This window comes from Aptenodytes patagonicus, chromosome 5, assembly GCF_965638725.1.
Source record: "Aptenodytes patagonicus chromosome 5, bAptPat1.pri.cur, whole genome shotgun sequence".
Classification (NCBI taxonomy): Eukaryota; Metazoa; Chordata; class Aves; order Sphenisciformes; family Spheniscidae; genus Aptenodytes; species Aptenodytes patagonicus.
Window position 1 is genome coordinate 35,635,927 of NC_134953.1, and position 17,641 is coordinate 35,653,567.

Sequence of the window (17,641 nt, forward strand, 5' to 3'; positions counted from 1 at the left end):
GAAGTCGCCGCTGGCGCGCGCACGCGCGGGCGGGAAGACGGCCGTTGGAGCGGCGCGAGGACGGCCGCTGGAGGGGCGGGGCGGGGCGGGGCGGGGCGGGGCGGGGCCGGCCCAGGAGCGGCACCTGTTGCCCCGGCGACGCTGCCCGAGTCTCGCGCGACCCGGAGGCTCTCGCGAGGCGCCGCCCGGTACGGGCCGGGCGGAAGCGGCCGCCGTGTTTACAACCCGCTGGGGCGGGGACGCGGGAGAAGCGGCACCGGCGGCACCGGGAGCGGCGAGCAGGCCGCCTCCGCGCCCATGTGCCCGCAGCCCCCGCCGTCCATGGAAGTGATGGAGGGGCCCCTCAACCTGGTGAGCGCGCGGCCGCGGGGGGCGGGGGGGGGTCCTCCTGTCAGCCGGTCCTGCCGCCGCTCTCGGCCCTCAGGCAGCGGCGAGCGCCCGCGGCAGGGAGAGGGTGACACCCCTCCCCTCTTACCGGTGGGTAACCGGACGGAGAAGCGCGACTTGAACAGTAAATAGGGTCCTTCTCCCCGCCCCCCCCCCCCCCCCCCCCCCGCACCTGTTCAGGGCTTGTGCCAGGCCCTGCCGCGGCGTAACCGGGCCCTGGCCTGGCTGGAGGGGAGCGGGGCCGAGCGGCTGTCCCGGGCTTGAGGCGGCTTCTGGGAGGGGGCTGGGCTGGCCCCAGTCCGGTCCGGTGGCTGAGAGGCGGGGTAAACGATGGCCAGGCCGCGCAGCGCTGCCCCGCTGCTGCGTACGGGAGCTCCTGCAGGGCCCGCGGCTGGTGCGGCACACGGTGGGATCTCGGCTGCTCCGTGCCCGGGAGCAGCTGGGAGCACCGCGAGAGAGGAAACGACGCAGGGGCGCGTGTAGTGGCGTGTTTCGATTGGGGGAGTGGGGTGCGTTAAGTCTGGCCCAAGTTGCAAACACAAGGGGTAAGGGAAGTTCTAGATCTAGGGTCAAGAACAGTTAATTCTCTGCTGCCTTGTGGTTTTTATCAAAGCTGTATCTTGCCTATGCCTCAGATGCGGTGATACACAGAGCATTCCCTTAGACAACTAGCTTTGGTCCAGCAGTCCAATTAGCCAGGAGCAGCACACCAGGAATACAGCTGTAGTGCTTCCAGGAATGAGTTTGATCCAGAAATTGTTTAGATAGTGCCATGCAAACCTCAGAGACTCGTGTCAGTTTAGTTTTTAATCAAAGCTTATTTGCTCCAGCATGGTGTCAGCCCTGACAAACCCTTGCCTGCTCCATACAGAGTCAGTCAGGTATTTCTGGATTGCTTTCTAGTTTCAGAAAGGCTTGTAAAATTGGCATTGCAGACCACCCATGGAATTAGGGCTGACAGTGTAGCAAGAAGATGGTCTATTTAGATCTGAACCAATGGTGCAGAACCACTCTGGGTATGTCTGCATCGTGCTGTCTCAGACTTTTTACTCTGTATACTGGAGGCCTGATTGAAATAAGGAACAGCAGGAAGTAGAAAGCTCTTGTAACTTGTTGATATGATGGGTTTCAAGTCAGACAAACTTGCAGCACAGTAGCGCAGGAGGGATAAACTATAGCTGTTTCACAAACACTATAAAAACCTTTTTAAAAGTAGATCTAGTGCATGAGCTTCTAAGGAGAAAATGATAGTTGAATATTCACTAGTAAATGGCTGAAAGTAGCAACTTTGTGGCAGTGCAGTTATCACCAGTTAGTAGTGTTTCTTACTGAGACCACTTACTAAGGATTGTAGAAGTGACAAGAATATGACTAAAGCCTGGCTGATGATCCTCTGACCACGATAGGAGTGTGCAGTTACCACAGCTGTCTAGCACCAGGCTGACAATAAGATCACTCCTATGTAATGGATGCTACAGGAAAAAAAGTTGCTTTGTATAGTTTTGTACAGAAAACTTAAGAAGTTGCCTGCGCATATGTTCCTACTTCCTTTTAAGGAGTATCCTGAAATACAAAAACTTTTCTTGAAACTGCTGCACGATATAGTCATGGATCATCTTATATAGAAAAATGACCTGTCTTTTCAGGTTGTGTCAAGTACCATGAAAACTCTTCTATGACAAGAGCTTGAATGGGCACAGTACCACGGTTAGAACATGCCTACGTTTTTTACGAGGACATGAACAGGAGTAACTAGAATTTTGCAAAGCTCTCCTATTCATGGTCCCTCTCTGCAGCTGAGTTTCAGATTTGCAACAATATTCAGGGAAGGTGCCAACCTCCAATATAAGAATGTTCATTTAAGTTTTTGATACTATCCAGTGTCATGTATTTCACTTCTATAAATCTCTTCTCTTACCTAAGTGTAGTTCCTGTGGATTGGAAAAGCACAACTTTTTCCAAAGATACCAAACCATCAGAGAGGAGGGGAAAAAACAAACAAACAAAAAAACCCTAAACTACAAAGTGGTTTTGGATACGCTAATCGTTAGGTGTATTTATCTGCTATCAATGACTTAAGTACAAGACATTTTCCTTCTTTCAGTATATCATGGCTTGCTAATTTTTGTGAAATTGATTTTTCTTTAGTTAAGGCTTTTCATTAGAATTTGCTATAGTTCTTGGATGTTGCTTTGTCCTGTAAAACTTGTTCATTAGTTGTGTATTTGAGCATCTAGTCTTAGTTACTGGAAAGCATGGATACTGCCCTGATTTTCCTGGGGACCTGATCTGACAAAAAAAAAAAATCCTTAGTAGTTTTGCAGTATCCTTATATCTCCATTTCTCTGTCAACATGTAGCACACCAACTGCACTTAATCACTTGTATTGGTGGCTTTCAGCTTCAGTTATTGTTTATGTATTTGACTCTTTGCTTAGCCTTCCTAATTACAGATGGCATACCATACCTTGTTGTATTCTGCTGACTTTAATTACATGCTTTTTCTACCTTCTGAAAGATGCGTTTCCCTCAAAATAATATTTTATCATTATGCATCTGGGTCTTAATGCCTTAAGAAAAAGAAATATCATTGATAGTTTAAGTTTAATTGTATTTTGGTTTCCTTAATTCACTGATTTGCTTCTATAGATGGCACTAGACAAATAGTGATTTGCTTTCCTGATCTGTTTGGAAAAAAAAAAACCAACCCTGTAACTACAGTGTTTTTTGTTTAATGGAAGTTTTAATCGTTGACCTTCAGGTCTAATGACTTCAATGAGACATGCACCTATCTTTTTAGAATTTGGGCTTTAGTTCTTCAGACCCCCTTTTTTTTCTCATTTTAAAGTTATTCTTATCTTTTTGTATACCTTCTGTGCCATTGTTGCATGCTTAACGAATAACCATGCCAAGTCTAACCTCATCTTTCCTTCTTTTAACCTTTCTAGGGCTTGTGCTACAATACTAACTGCTGATTTGATTTTTCCCACTGAGCTGTCCTCAAGGTATTCATTGTATCCAGTGATACTTCATTTAGGAATAAATTGAAACAACTTTTCCAAAATCTGTTGCCACAGTCTGAGTTGTTAGAGCCATGGGAAAGTGTTTTGGGGCAGCTCTGATACTTGAGCATTTATTTTGTCTCTTCCTCTTGTCCCTTTCCCTCCTTTCCTCTCCCCCCCTTAGTCTAGTGTATGCTTTGCAGATGGGAAACATCACTTAATCTTGAAAGAATGGGTTAAAGGCCTGATCCTTATGCTTTTACTAATAAGGAAGCCAGTTCTTCAACCCTACAAATAAAATATTGAGGTTGTGCTGTGGAACTTAAAACTGGTATGGACTAAGTGCAGTCCCTGCACCTGCAGGCAACCATATAGCGGATATCTAGTCCAGCTGAATACTTGTTTCACACATAATCTAGTGCCATAAACTAAGACATCTCAACATTCTTTAACAAATTAAAACTTTTCCTGCAAAAGCATGAAGATAAGTCTCCTACGAAAAGACCTCCTGTAAAAAAAAAAAAAAAAAGAAGAAGTTAAGAGCTTCTCTGTGCTACCTACTGTAGGGGCAATTCCTGCTGCCATCTGGTTTAGGCAAAGAATTCTGATGTCACATCCAGCAATAACTTTTAACCTTAGGTATAGGAGCAAAAGGTATCAGCCAGACACCTGTGAAGATTTTGCATACTTAAAAAGCACAGCGGCATACTGCTGACCATCAGAAGCTTGGAAATAATGCAGTAAAAATATGAGGCAAATAGTATCAACCTCCAGAAGAGACTAAAAAGGAAACCTGCTTGTTGAACAGAGTCTGACACCCAGGACTGCAGATTCTGCTTTAATACCTCAGTATCTTCCTGTAGGCTACGTGCTAAGGAGCCATACCACCTCTACCTTGTATTCTTCCTACGAGGTAATAGCACTTTGTATGGTTTATAATAGGATACAATACAAAATCTGGTGAATATCTATTGCCTGTAAGTTTCTTGAAGTGTAAGGGATCCAGCTTGAACAGTTGTTGTTGTTTTGATGAAAAACAGAAAGCATGGACCAGTGGCTGGAGTGAGAATAACAATGTATATTGCAAGAATTTCATACAACGGAAGCTTTTAATATTAATGCTGTAAGACATTGGTAGCAACAATTCCAGTGCAAGCCAATCAGTGGTCTACTTTAAGAAATGTTTTAGAAGTGAGGTGACTACTACACCCACATGAGGGCAAAATAACAAGCAGAATAAATATGCAATATGGAAGAGTAGTAGGAGGAAATAGAAAGCATCTATGAAAGTTTACCAGAGACCAAAGGATTTAAACCACACGAGCCAATGTGTTTGAGACAATGCCAGCCTGCACCTCTGTTATTTGGATTGGAAAAACAGGAATATTATGTTAATCTACAGAAACATCCACTGAATCCAGTTTGGTTTCTTTGATTTTTTTTTTTTTTTTTTAATAAAGCTTAACCTGAAAGCTGCTATACTTGCTCTTCCAATCTAAAATGAAAAAAGAGAGGCAGATGCACTCAATTCTGAACTCAATCTAGAGAAAACAAGCATTTAGGTAATAAAAGTGGAAGTATCATTATATAGACATGCCTAACACAAAGTCTGTTTTTACTACAGTGGTGGAAGCCGTGTCTTGGTTTTCCCAGTAACAACATGATCTATATGGGGCCATTCATTTCAGCTAAGGGAAATGTAAGGTGTGAGCTCACAGAGACAGCAGCATATTTGTCTGAGTAAAGTGACTGGAGGTGCTGAGGTGATGCATCAGATACTCAGTTGAACAGCTGGATGAGTAATAGCCTCCTTGGAAAAGCTCAACAATTTTATATTCAGTCATGTAGCTACTACTAAAGCACAACACAAAACTGTTCTATGTTGCACGTATAACAACTTGCACATATAACACCTTGCACCCAGTCAAGAACATAATTAGCTAAGCTACAGGTGGTTGAGAGAAGCATTATTTCCTCACTGGTATCTATGCTGTTTGGGTACCTACCAGCAGTGCCCTTCTGCTGCGTCATGCTGGCATTACGTGCATATCATAGAGCCAGGCAGTTCAGCTCTGAGTAAGTGTGCCTAACAGCTTTAAGACCCAAGTGAAGCCATCTCATGGAGGCCTGGGGAGGCAGCAGGCTGAAGTCATGGCTAAAGCCTTTCTGCCCCACTTGTTTTAAGTTGTTGCTCCTGGAATAGTTTGTTTACTGGACCATTTGTTGTGATGATTCGGTTGTCCCTGCTGAGGGGTAGCTCAGTTGCTGTAACAGCTTGAGCCATGTGGTTTAGGGCTATGTATAGGAGCCCAGATTGTTTTTATTATCAGGGTAGTGGGACTGTTCTCATTTAGCTTATGACCTCCAGTTAGGAAGACGTGTAGTTGCAGGTGATCCAGGAAGGAGCTGCAGCTATGCCTATATAGAGTTTTGAAGACTCCACCTAACCTGAGCAGTGTGATTGTGAGTTGATTTAATTCCAGATCTCTTAATTGCATTTGCATGGTGAGGAATTCAGACTAACCATTTTATCTTAAATTTGGAATAGGTTGGGAACACACGTGTAGTCAACAAGAGCTATTTAGTGAATTAATGTTGGTTGGCTAAACAACTGGTTGCTTGTCTGCCCATCTATTTAAATTCTAATACTATTGCTTACAAGCAAGTTGAACTTCAATGTCTTTACAGTTCAATACAAAGTGAGTGAGTCTGTTAATACTGAGAATACGTTCTCATGAGTTTCACATACTTGTTTTTCTCTATAGTCACACTAACCTGTAATTTACACTTGAGTCATTGTTCTGTCAACCTTGCTAAGTACGGGCTTTCAAAGACAGAAAATTAGCTAACATGTGGCTAGTGGTATTGGTTGAGCAGCCACAGTGGGTTCTGCCATTTTTTGTTTCTCCTTCAGTCAACTCTATCTTTCTCTACAGAATACAAGGAGTATTTTTAAGGGGGCTTGCTTCCGTTGATGAAGCTACACATTACCATTTCTTTAGGCTTAGTGGCAAATATATTCCCATTATTTAGCATAAGTTACAGTACAGCTCTTTATTATTTTAGCTTTTAGTGTAACTCCCTGTAAATAAAAGCATTTTCCATAGTCACCCTGAGTTTTATTCATCATGATTGCACTTTTTTTTTAATTAAAAAAAACGGATAGCCATAGTTTATTCTTGGACCTCTCAGGTCAAGTTTTCCACTTGTATTCTCTCTTCATTCCATTTTTCAATGCATATGCAGACATACACATTCAAACTTTTCTAAGTTCACTGTTTCCTGGTATGAATGGGTTTGAAAGAGACTTCTGTGTGTGTAGCACTGACAGTGTTTGTGGGCTGGGGGGAACAATGGTGCACCACCTCATCCTACCCTTTGTGGTCTGCTGCTGTAAACATCCACGTGGAAGATACTTAGCACTCTTTTGCACATTATGGAAGCAATGCAATGTGCACTTTCTGACTCTTCCTTTCTCCCATATACATTCTTAGAAAGACAGCCCTGTATCCTTAAGGAAACAAATCCCCAAATAGATCCCTCATCTCTTAAAAAAATACCTTCATCATTGCTTTCAGTGGTAAGAGAGCATCGGTATTGATCCTTTCAATTCAATTCAAAAATTGATCGGTATTTAGCCTGGAGAAAAGGAGGCTGAGGGGAGACCTCATCGCTCTCTACAACTACCTGAAAGGAGGTTGTAGTGAGGTGGGTGTCGGTCTCTTCTCCGAAGTAACAAGTGATAGGACGAGAGGAAATGGCCTCAAGTTGCGGCAGGGGAGGTTTAGATTGGATGTGAGGAAAAATTTCTTTCCTGAAAGAGTGGTTAAACATTGGAAGAGGCTGCCCAGGGAAGCGGTTGAGTCCCCATCCCTGGAGGTATTTAAAAGACGAGTAGATGAGGCGCTTAGGGACATGGTTTAGTGGGCATGGTGGTGTGGGTTGACGGTTGGACTCGATGATCTTTGAGGTCTTTTCCAACCTCAATGATTCTATGGTTCTATGATTCTTTCTGGCAAAGATAACTGGTATCCACAGTCCATAGCATAAAATAGATGATGTTAGCAACAAACAGTGGTTTCACTTAAAACAGTTACAAACTGTTATATTATACAGAACTTCTTTGCGGTTAGCTTTCCTCAGGCCCCGTCATTTTAGCAGCTGGGTTTTCCTGCCTTCATTTGTAACTTCATTAGTAAGTAAGGCACTGTGATCTGTGCTTCATAATCATATTAAAATATATCACTTTCTAGAGAGTCCCTTACAATGAACAAAGAAGGCTGTAAGCTTAACATCTTGTGTAAGGCTTTGTCCAATGAAGAGCTGCTCCCATTAGGGGAACAAAGAAAAACAAAACATACACAAGACTATCTCAGCTACAGGAGAACTGTTGCAAATTACTGCTCTTAGGAGAGGGTGGTAGACTTACCTTATTTGAAAATGAGTAGTACTACATCTACCTCTTAAAAATATTGTAGGATCTGAGCAGGTTTTCTCCTGTTACTCTTCTTTCTATAATAGCTAGCTATCAACTGGAATCATATGGGGAAAGCAGCAGCTTTCTCCCCCCCCAGCCTAAGCTAAGATCATATGGTGGTAATCCTTTAAGTTGTAATGGTGCACGATCTCTAGAAAGAAAACTAGCATTTTTGTTTTTATTTTTTAGTTTGAGGGAGCGGTAAGAAATCTGGCAAGTGGGCCTTATGGCTTCATTTCTCATGACCTGCAGTCACATCATTGTCTAGTTTATATTAGAAAAAAAGAAGTTGGTGTTAATTTTTGGGCTGCTAAAGAAAATTCTAGGCAAAGAGGAGACCTGCATTGTCATTTTAGAGGGTTGTTTTGATTTTTTTTTTAATTATTCTGTTGCTCAGAGATTATATAGTCAATGGTTTGGGTTAGTTGGGTGAAGAATCAAATAGAAACATTTCTTTGTAATAGCAGTACAAACTTACAAATGCAGGGATCATCCCTTAACATCTCAGCTACAGTTGGAAAGTTTGAGGAGAGCTGTCTAGTTTACCTGCTTCTGTAGTTGATCCAGAGTGGTTCAGGTGATACAATAAAGCATGCACAAATCCCTTAAGAACAAAATACGTTAGAGCAACATGAGGAAGCTTTTTAGCTTGGTCGTCCTTCACTCAAACCTGCTTCCTCTTATGAGAGTCAAGTTGTTACACCTGTCCATTTGCCTACTGGGAATTCCTGCTCGTCTGGGTTGGGAGGGACATCTGGAAGAAGTTGTCAAACTGCTTCCCTCCTTCAATTCCATAGCCTGTTAATAAATTATAATTATTCTTACACCACATCCTACATTTATTTCCAGCACTGCAACTGGAAGAGGAAAGAGAAATCAGGTATATAAACCCACTGCAGTTATGCAGCAGCTGTTTCTGTAATCATCACAGCAGCAGGACCAAAGTCAAAGCAGTCCTGCTTGAATCTGTTGGGAACCAGTGTAGCAGCTCCAGAACTGTTGGTGTAAACACCTTCCTCTAGCATGACATCAGACCAGGGATAAACTTGAGAGCCTTTTTTTTCCACTTTATGATATAGGACCAATTCTTCCATTGCCAGGTTTATAATGGAATACAGGCCGCTGAGTTCAAAACAGCTTTGCTAACAATGGTTGGATGCTGTGTGGCTAAGTGTAACTGAGCGCTAAGAATAAACCAGCAGACTAGACAAGATGTAGAAGCTTATCCATGGTACGTGGCTGTTAAGCATCCAAATACTTTTGTTGCAGCTTCATCACTCGCTGCTAGGAAACAGCACCACTAATTTCTTCAAACTGCTGGTGATGAATAATCTACCATGAAAATGGGAGAAATTCCTTGGTCCTTGCACAATCAGCTAATTGGAACAAACACTCACAGGGTGGAATAAATGAGTAAATATTTCCTTGTCAAGCTGGCAGGAAAACATACAAAATGAGGAATTCCTCCCCCATGACTGACTGTAAAACACCTAGCTTTCTCACACAAGGCTGTGCTGAAACACTGATTATTTTTTTTTCTCTGCTGCAGTTCCTCTTGTTTCCACTGGGGAAGTCTGCTGCTCTGTATCAGAGTAAGATAGCCTGACATCTATATGTTTTGATGTAATAGCAAGAAAGGCATTTTGACCTTGTAATCAGAGAATCCTAGCTTTTCTTTTTGCTAGCATATCTGGACTGTTGTTTTCCTAATTCTATTCACGGTCTAGCCCAACTTCTTCAGACTCCCTTCAGCTTCACTGGGAGTTGAGAATGGAAATAATTTAATTGCTCAATCAAGTAACAACTGACTGTCCTCAAATGTTCTGCATGTGCTTAAGTGATTTGAGTAAGATCATGCTCCAGTAGTTTAAAATATGTGAAAATAACCTTTGAAAGCAATCGATCAGACTCAAAGTCGTATATGTAGAAATTAATAAATGGAACCAGGCCCCTGGCTTGTTGAATTGCTTTCTTAGCTCTTCTGTCTCTAGCTACTCTGTTTCCTCTTTCCCTGTTTTTTTTAGATCTGCCCATGCAGTTTGCAGAAGCAGCTGTATCAATACTAAATTATTGAAAAATTGTTTTGCAAGGAGCTAGCTCAGGTGTTTTTATGTCCATGACATAGCTAATTTGTAACTGGATGAGCTGCCATGAATAACTGAGGAGATGGCTCTATATGAGCTGATACTGTTTGTTCATTCCCATAGGAAATAAGTTCATCTTTCCAGCATATGTCATTTGTAGGAGTCCATAGAAAAAGGCCATAAAATAGATGATTTTCCAATAGGAAAACACTTCCTCTTCTGAGATTATTTAACCTCAAGGCAGAAGAAACAGGGAATGCTGACAATGCTGTGAGGATTGAATGAAGGTGAGAAAGAAGAATATAACTGAAATATTCATTGTGAAGAGTCAAGGAGGGGTTGTGTGATTTTTTTTTTTTTTTTTTTTTTTTAAGAACACTCCATATTAGCATATGAAATCAGTTTTAGAAAAGCCAAATGTCTAAATTTAGTGATATAACTGCTAGGGATTGCTTAAGAACAGCTGTTGCCCAAAAGAGTGTTTTCTGTAGAAGTCATTCTCTTCTGTGGTGTCAGAGCTGCTAAAATTCTGGTAGCAAATTGAACTTACTGTAACACTGTAGGTGATGATATGTCAATTCGGAGGACAAAGATGACAAAGAAATTGATCTGCATTTTGGAACTTATTTTTAAAATGGATGTTAGCATATGTATCATGTTAGTCCTGATAGAATCACGTTACCATCCTGTTTGGATTATCTGACCTTCGATGATGCTTCTCTGCAGGAGGCAAAGTGTAATTCCATAAGGCCTGTAGCAAACCAGCTGTTCTAACATCTTAGGATATGGACAAATACTCTCATTTTTATGTTGATCCTGGAACATGCTTAAAGTAAGTCGGTGACTTATATTTGCCAAACATCTGAAGTCTGATATGTTTTATGCCTTTGGGTGAAGAGAGGGAATAAAGAATTTGTATGGGTCAGAGACAGAATTACAGAGGCAGATTTCAAGCTTTCAGCTCTGTTTCCCCCTGAACCTACAGGTTCAGTCAGTATGGATTTGGTAAAGGCTCTCTTGAGAAACAGTAATCTTGAAAAACAAAGAAACAGGCAAACACTTTCTTCAGATTCCTAAGTAAGTGTCTTGTATTGTTTCACCGAGTCAGTGCCTGGTACTTGATGTCTGTTTACTTCAAACTCAACATGTAGTAAAGCAGTCATGAATAGTCTGTGTTACTGACAGCCTTGCCAGTTAGTGGTTGTAGCCTTTCGTATTACATAGCTTGTCTTGGAGGAAGGACCGTAAAATTCATGTCTTGTAGTAATGACAAAAAGACTTGCTTTCATGAATGTTGCAGTGCTGGTTATGCAATACTGTTTCTCACTGAGCAAATACTTCCATCAATTGCTTGATTTCAGCAGCATCCTTAGTCTACCTTAGTTGTTTACATTATGGCTTACAAATGCTAGTATAGACTTAACTCTTGTACAGCAACAACGTGACTTTGATATCTTTAACTATAGCTGTGCTGCTTCCATTAATTGGTGTAAGCTGCAAATAAAAAAAACAAGATCTTTTGCAATTTCTTCACCCAAGAGCCTCTTGGTCATGGGGCAGCAGAGAATGCCAAACCAGCTGTAAGCTGTAACATAATTCAAATATCTTGCATTCTGCCAGGTAAATTGGTCCTAAACACTTAGAGCTTCTCATAGCTTCTTATGGCCTTACTGGTCTTTTTACATGACTACAGTGAATGCCTGCCTATAAAGGAGAACACGTACTTTCTGAGGAACAGCTCCTAAAGGATTTTGTTGTGTACACACCATCTTTGCTGCATTAACAAACTTCAGTTCTTACCTGTATAGTACAAATTCTTGTAAGGTAGTATTAAAAGAGAAATCAAATTATAAAGCTTGGAAGGGAGTGGGAGCCTAAAAGCCTGAGAATTGGAATCAGTAGTTTCTTAGATGTACAGATTACTTTTAAAATAGGTATAACTATTTGTTGGTTAACCCTCATTGATGTAATGCTCTTTTTATTTTAAGGCTCACCAGCAGAGCAGAAAAGCAGACCGTTTGTTGGCAGCAGGAAAATATGAAGAAGCAATTTCTTGTCACAAAAAAGCTGCTGGTGAGTAGGTATTTCTCATATTCCAGCTCTTAAAATCAGTTTCTAGATTTGCATGCTTCATTTAAGTAGAATATCTAGTTACTTGCAAAATATTCTTTTTATTCTTAAAATGTGAATCTGTTTTTCAGTCCAGATCAAGCACCCTTTTGGAAACTTTTTCTCTAATATGAGCAGCTAAAGCCAGACATTTCCAAAGTTGTTTTGATTGGGGGTGGTTATCACTGTGAAGGCAGTTCTTGACTCAAGATGAAGCCAACACCTTGTGTCATGCACAAGCTGCAGCTGGGGACCTGCTGTAAGCCAGTTTCACTTTACGCTTTGTATTTTCTTCACTGCTTTCACAGCTGAAGTCACCTGCTTTCTCTGTTGATAAAGGAAATACTTAGACAAATGCTTGCTTACAAAAGTTTACTTACTTCCCTTTCCTAATGTCTGAATCAAGACAGCTAAGAACAGGTGATGAGCTCAGCTTTCCCAGAACTCAAGCAAAACAGCAGATTGCATCACAAGCCTTGACACTGCAATTGGCAGCCTCTGCCTCTCCTAAGTGAGACTCTGTGCATTTACCTGTCTGTTTAACTAGTCACGCTTAATTATTTGTGTTGAAGTCCATCAGCTGGCTGACAGTGTGGCAACTGCTTGGCAGAAGAAGAGAGAGGAGGTCTTAATTGATGTAACAAGTAGGACATTTTACGTGACAGAGCTTGTGTGGAGACAAAATAAGTGGCTGCTCCAAACATCGTAACCTAGATACCGGGCATTCTCACTTTCCATTCATAAATACTAGAAAATCCCATAAAACGAGAAACTGATAGTTTCTTTGGTATTTATGAATACTCAGAGCAACAAGGGATAGCACTTGTGTTCTAATATGCAGACTTTTCTTTTTGGTTTCCTTCACTTCATATACCAAGACAAAACCCAGAAATGCATTAAATGTTTATTGCTTTTCTTCATCTGATGATTCTATGCCATTATCTTATATCCTTTGGAATCTGGTTAAGAATTTCTTATATCTTGTCATTTTCAGCACTAGCAAGCTATGCTCAAAGGCTGAAGTGCTGCTCTGACTGTAAGCCAGCACCTTTTCTGGTTTGGAAGGGAAGCTGATGAAAAAACCAGGGAACTACAGACTATACCTCTTCATCAAGAATATAACTAAAAAGCGTGACTTCATAATACTGGTGTGCCATGGGCGAGAGGATTTTACTTATCACATTTTGTCTTAAAATGCTTGTATGTTAAAAGTCTGGTCCTTAGCTGCGTTTCTTCCCTTCACGGGAAAGTTGTTCTTCTGGGACTTTCTGGAAATGGCTGTTGTTTTCCTCTGAAAAACAAATTGGAACAACCTGAGCCAACAGGATGCCATGGCAAGGGTGTAGCATGTATTACATGATCTTACAGTAATTTTTTCAGACTTCTGAAAAACAGGTGTTTCCAGCCACTGTAACTTGGTACATACTTTGCCTCTGGACTGCTGCTTTTATATGGGGATTCAGAACACGGGAGGTCTGAAGCCTTTTCTTAGCTTTTATGGAAACGTTCAGGTTTTGTAACCCTGTCCTAAGTGTTTATCAATTTTCTCTTCTGCAGCATACCTTACGGACGCTATGAAGTTGACGCAGTCGGAGCAGGTGAGATCAAAGTGCAGCAGACACCAGAATCAGCCATAGATCTGTTGTTTGCCTGTGTGTCGTATTGTGCCCTGACTGATCATACCCCTCTTGGGCATTAGCCTCTGCATAGTTTTCTGAACCCATGGCAACTGCACCAGGAGGTTTAGAAGTGCAGTGATGCTGGTCTTCCTTGAGAGTTTTTCGAAGTTTATGTGGAGCAGGGACAAGAGAACTACTAACCCATCCGAGGGTTCTCCAACAATGGTTTCTAGTCTGCAAGGCATCTTCAAGTAGGTGATAAAACTAGTTTCATATTTAACTTTTGCTGTGAGGCACTTAGGCTGTTTTGCTGAGACAGAAAGCTGAGCGTCTCACCTACAGGCTGTAACTTTGGTTTTATTCATCCTGACTGGGGATCTCCAGAATAACAGCCCTATACCTTTCCTTATTTATTGCACAAATCTATCTGTAAATGTAGTACTGTAGTCTGATCAGCACTTTTATAGCAGCAGGCTTTGAGTTTAGCCAATATTATCAAAGCAAATAACCCTTGGAGATCGGACACCTGTCTTTCCTCCAAAGGGCCATTCTTGTAGAAAAATGGTAGCCTCTTACCCAGGTGGTTCCTCTGAGTTATTAACCACCATGCCACCCCCTTCATTAAATACGGCTGAATCATTTGGGACCATATCTGGCCTTGGAGCAGTTTCCGGCTTAGTGTTGGGTGTTATTAATATGTCTATGCAGATACCATCACAGAAGCATATAAATAGTTTGTATTATTTAGCTAAAGTGTGGCTGCGCATGCCAAGTGAATCTCTTCCTTCTTGGTGTGGTCACAGGTCAGTTAAACTCCTAATGCCTCTGCTCAGAGGTATTATCATAGCCTGGTCAGTGACTTAAAAACAAAAAACGAACAAATAAAAAGACCAAATGTTAACTCGCTCCTTCACAGTACTAGTAGTTATGCTAAATTTGGGTGACATATCTGAATTGGCTGCATTGTACAAGCAGCGATCACTTCTTGTTGGATTTACTATCTGAATAACAAAAGCTCCTCCCCCTCCCTCGGGCATGCTGTGATGCTGTTTATGTAAATATTTACATGCATGTAACTTCACGTGCGTGAATATTCAGGTGGGATTAGGGATCACCAATTAAATTGTTTAATCTTGTTCTTACTCAGGCTCAGCTATCACTGGAATTACAAAGGGATAGTCACATGAAACAGTTACTGCTCATCCAGGAGAGGTGGAAAAGAGCAAAGAGGGAGGAAAAACTGAAAGCCCAGCAGAATGCTGATAAGGAAATAGCTGCACATCTTCAGACTTCTTATAAGCCATCTGCTGAAGACTCTGATGATCAAAACGTATTGGTTCCTGTTACTCAGAAATACAGCCCTTCCACAGAGAAACATCCACAGGATGTTCAAGGTGTCTTTGACAGGGACCCGGATACACTATTATTTCTGCTTCAGAAAAAAAAGGAGCCGGTAGAAGCATGTATTGGGAGTAAAGCTCCCAAGGATGACAAAACAATAATAGAAGAGCAGGCAACCAAAATTGCAGATTTGAAACGGCACATAGAATTTCTTGTAGCTGAAAATGAGCGATTAAGGAGAGAGAATAAGCAGTTAAAAGCAGAAAGAGCTAGACTCCAAAAATCTCCAGTAGACAAGGAGTTGGATGTAGATGCTGACTTTGTCGAGAAGTCAGAGTTGTGGAGTCTGCAGCAACACTCAGAAACTACTTCTTCAGCTGCAACTTGGCAGAAATTTGCAACAACTGCTGGGAAGGCAAAGGACATTCCAATACCCAACCTTCCCCCCCTGGACATCCCGTCCCCTGAACTCCCTCTGCTGGAACTCTCCGAAGATATACTGAAAGGACTGATGAATAGTTAAAACCCAGGAAAAGTGCTCAATGTAGTTACACAAACTTAAGAAAAGGGAAAATCACCGGGACAACGGTGAACTGAGGGCAAAAACATCTAACACAATCCTACTGTTGGAGAAAAGGCATTAAAGCAACTTTGTTACTGTGAAATACACATCATATCTGATCTACTTCATAAAAGTTAAAGGTACCATAATCGGTATAAGATGGCAAGCTCTTTAGTCTTTCTCCCAATGTTTCAAACCAAATGACTGCCTGGAGAATGTTTCAAGTAACACAATCCTTCAGGGTTTTAAAGTATGCTATATGTAATAGTTATCTATAATGCCATAAATGATGGTGCAGAACCTAACTCTTATGGTTGCCGGTTGGCTGCCACTTCATATTGAAAAATGCTTTCTAGCATCAATTTAAACTGTGCGTTTCATTATGCATAACTTTTTGTTAATTCAGATACAGTGCAATTTATACACCTCCTAGATGGATTTATGTGCCACGCTCTTTCCTCCTGACCATGTTAACCTCAAGTCGGGAGAGATTTTAATTTCCATTCTATGAAGGAACCAACTTATTAGTTCTGTTGACAAGGGGGTTTTTGGGTTATCTGTTTACATAACTAATCAGGGTGCATCGAATCTAGCTATTGGTTTCTGTATAAAGTGACATTGTTTAAAAAAAAAATCTGTACTTAAGGAAAAATACCCTTTTTGTTTTCAGTGATGCATGAATGGAAGTAATTCTAGCTGGCAGTATTTGATTGAAAAAGAAATTGTTTACAGCTTAACCTGATTCAAAAAGGATATGAAAATAAAAAGCAAGGTGTTTTGACACTAAACGTGTGTTAAATCACTACAAATGTTGCAGAGTATAAAAAACAAATTAAGATTTATACTAACAGTGTTAGTAGACACGTACAGCTGAACTGTGTTCATCATCCAGCAAATACAGGAAAGCTGGGATGAACTTCGAGGGCGTTGCCTATATGTGAAGTGACTCGGCTAATAGCTGGCTTCTAACACCTACAGAGCGCTGAAGTGTCAGAGGAAGCAGCACTATGCCTCTGCCTGGGGACAGGCTACCCGGAGCTGAACAAACCGTGCCGCGAGAGCTGCGCACGCCCGTTCAGGGTTTTGGTTTCTGAGGAGGGCGGTGAAGCCCTCCTCACACTCGGTCCCCTTCAGCACGGGTCAGCCAGCGCCCAGCCCCAGAGCGTTAGCCAGCTCTACCCTCGCACTGGATTGTCACCCAAACTGAGGCATTGCAATGTGTAGTGGAGGCGTTAGTTAACTTTAGCTGTTACTGATTAATGAAAAGTGTTAAGTGTTGCAAGCTACCCCATTTTAAGTTATTCTTGTGTTGTTACAAGGTAAGCTTGCTTTCTAAGGGTACATCTTTCTTCCAGAATAGACTTGGAAGTACAGCAAGAACACCTTACTCTGTATACCTCCTGTGCTTGCTTGAAGGAGAGTAGGGACTGGAGGCTAGAAAAAGCCTATGGAAACAAAGGTAAGACAGGTTCATTAGAGGAGGTCCCTTGTGCTGAATTGTAGCAGAAAACTAATCTTGCTGGGGAAAAAAAAAATTATTTTTCAGTTGGAGCAGTTTAGCACATGGCCCCACAGAACAGCTGTGATGGGGTAGCCTGTTCCAGGTCAGCCCCAGCTTGCGGCTCTCACAAAAGGGCAAGTTACATTCTCCACTGTCACCTGCCTGGCTGGCTGTCATAGGTAACAAGGCAGTAGAGCGTAGTGTTTCTATTCATGTAAGTAAAGCAAAGAAAAGGGTATGTGCTCACAAGAAGGAAATAAAATGATTTAAGCATCTATATCTCGTGTCACTGCCAGGGATGATAGCCCAGGGCTGTTAGCTACAGACAGACATTTCAGCTGTCTCTGCAAATGGCAGCTATAGGAGAAGGAAGCAATTTTTAGCATAGCTACCTCTGCTGAAACGTCAAGATTCTTCGGGGGGGGGGGGGGGGGGGGACACACACACACGTGTAGGGGAATTGCAAGTTCTACCTTCTGTTTTTAAAATTAAACTGCCCCTTCATATATAGCTACATAAACAAAACGACAGATCTGAAGGAAGCTGCTTCTCTGTAGGAA

At 41.8% G+C, this 17,641-nt stretch overlaps 1 protein-coding gene across 2 annotated transcripts; it reads left to right on the forward strand.

Moving 5' to 3' along the window:
• Positions 1-203: 203 nt before the first annotated feature.
• On the forward strand, positions 204-16,368 carry NRBF2 (nuclear receptor binding factor 2). 2 transcript variants are annotated; one of them, XM_076339341.1, is made up of 4 exons: positions 204-351; positions 11,938-12,022; positions 13,616-13,656; positions 14,825-16,368. In XM_076339341.1, exons 1-4 carry the CDS (start codon positions 298-300, stop codon positions 15,539-15,541), a joined length of 897 nt encoding a protein of 298 aa, XP_076195456.1. In that variant the 5' UTR covers positions 204-297; the 3' UTR covers positions 15,542-16,368. The 2 variants fall into 2 exon arrangements, with proteins under 2 accessions (XP_076195456.1, XP_076195457.1); XM_076339342.1 differs by lacking the exon at positions 204-351 and adding an exon at positions 10,758-10,781.
• The last annotated feature ends 1,273 nt before the right edge of the window (positions 16,369-17,641 follow it).

Excerpts from the sequence above, each read along its gene's own strand:
- NRBF2 (XM_076339341.1), top strand. The coding sequence starts at position 298 with ATGTGCCCGCAGCCCCCGCCGTCCATGGAAGTGATGGAGGGGCCCCTC. Across the intron at positions 352-11,937 it reads TGGAGGGGCCCCTCAACCTG|GCTCACCAGCAGAGCAGAAA; the intron begins GTGAGCGCGCGG and ends TTTTATTTTAAG. Across the intron at positions 12,023-13,615 it reads TTGTCACAAAAAAGCTGCTG|CATACCTTACGGACGCTATG; the intron begins GTGAGTAGGTAT and ends TCTCTTCTGCAG.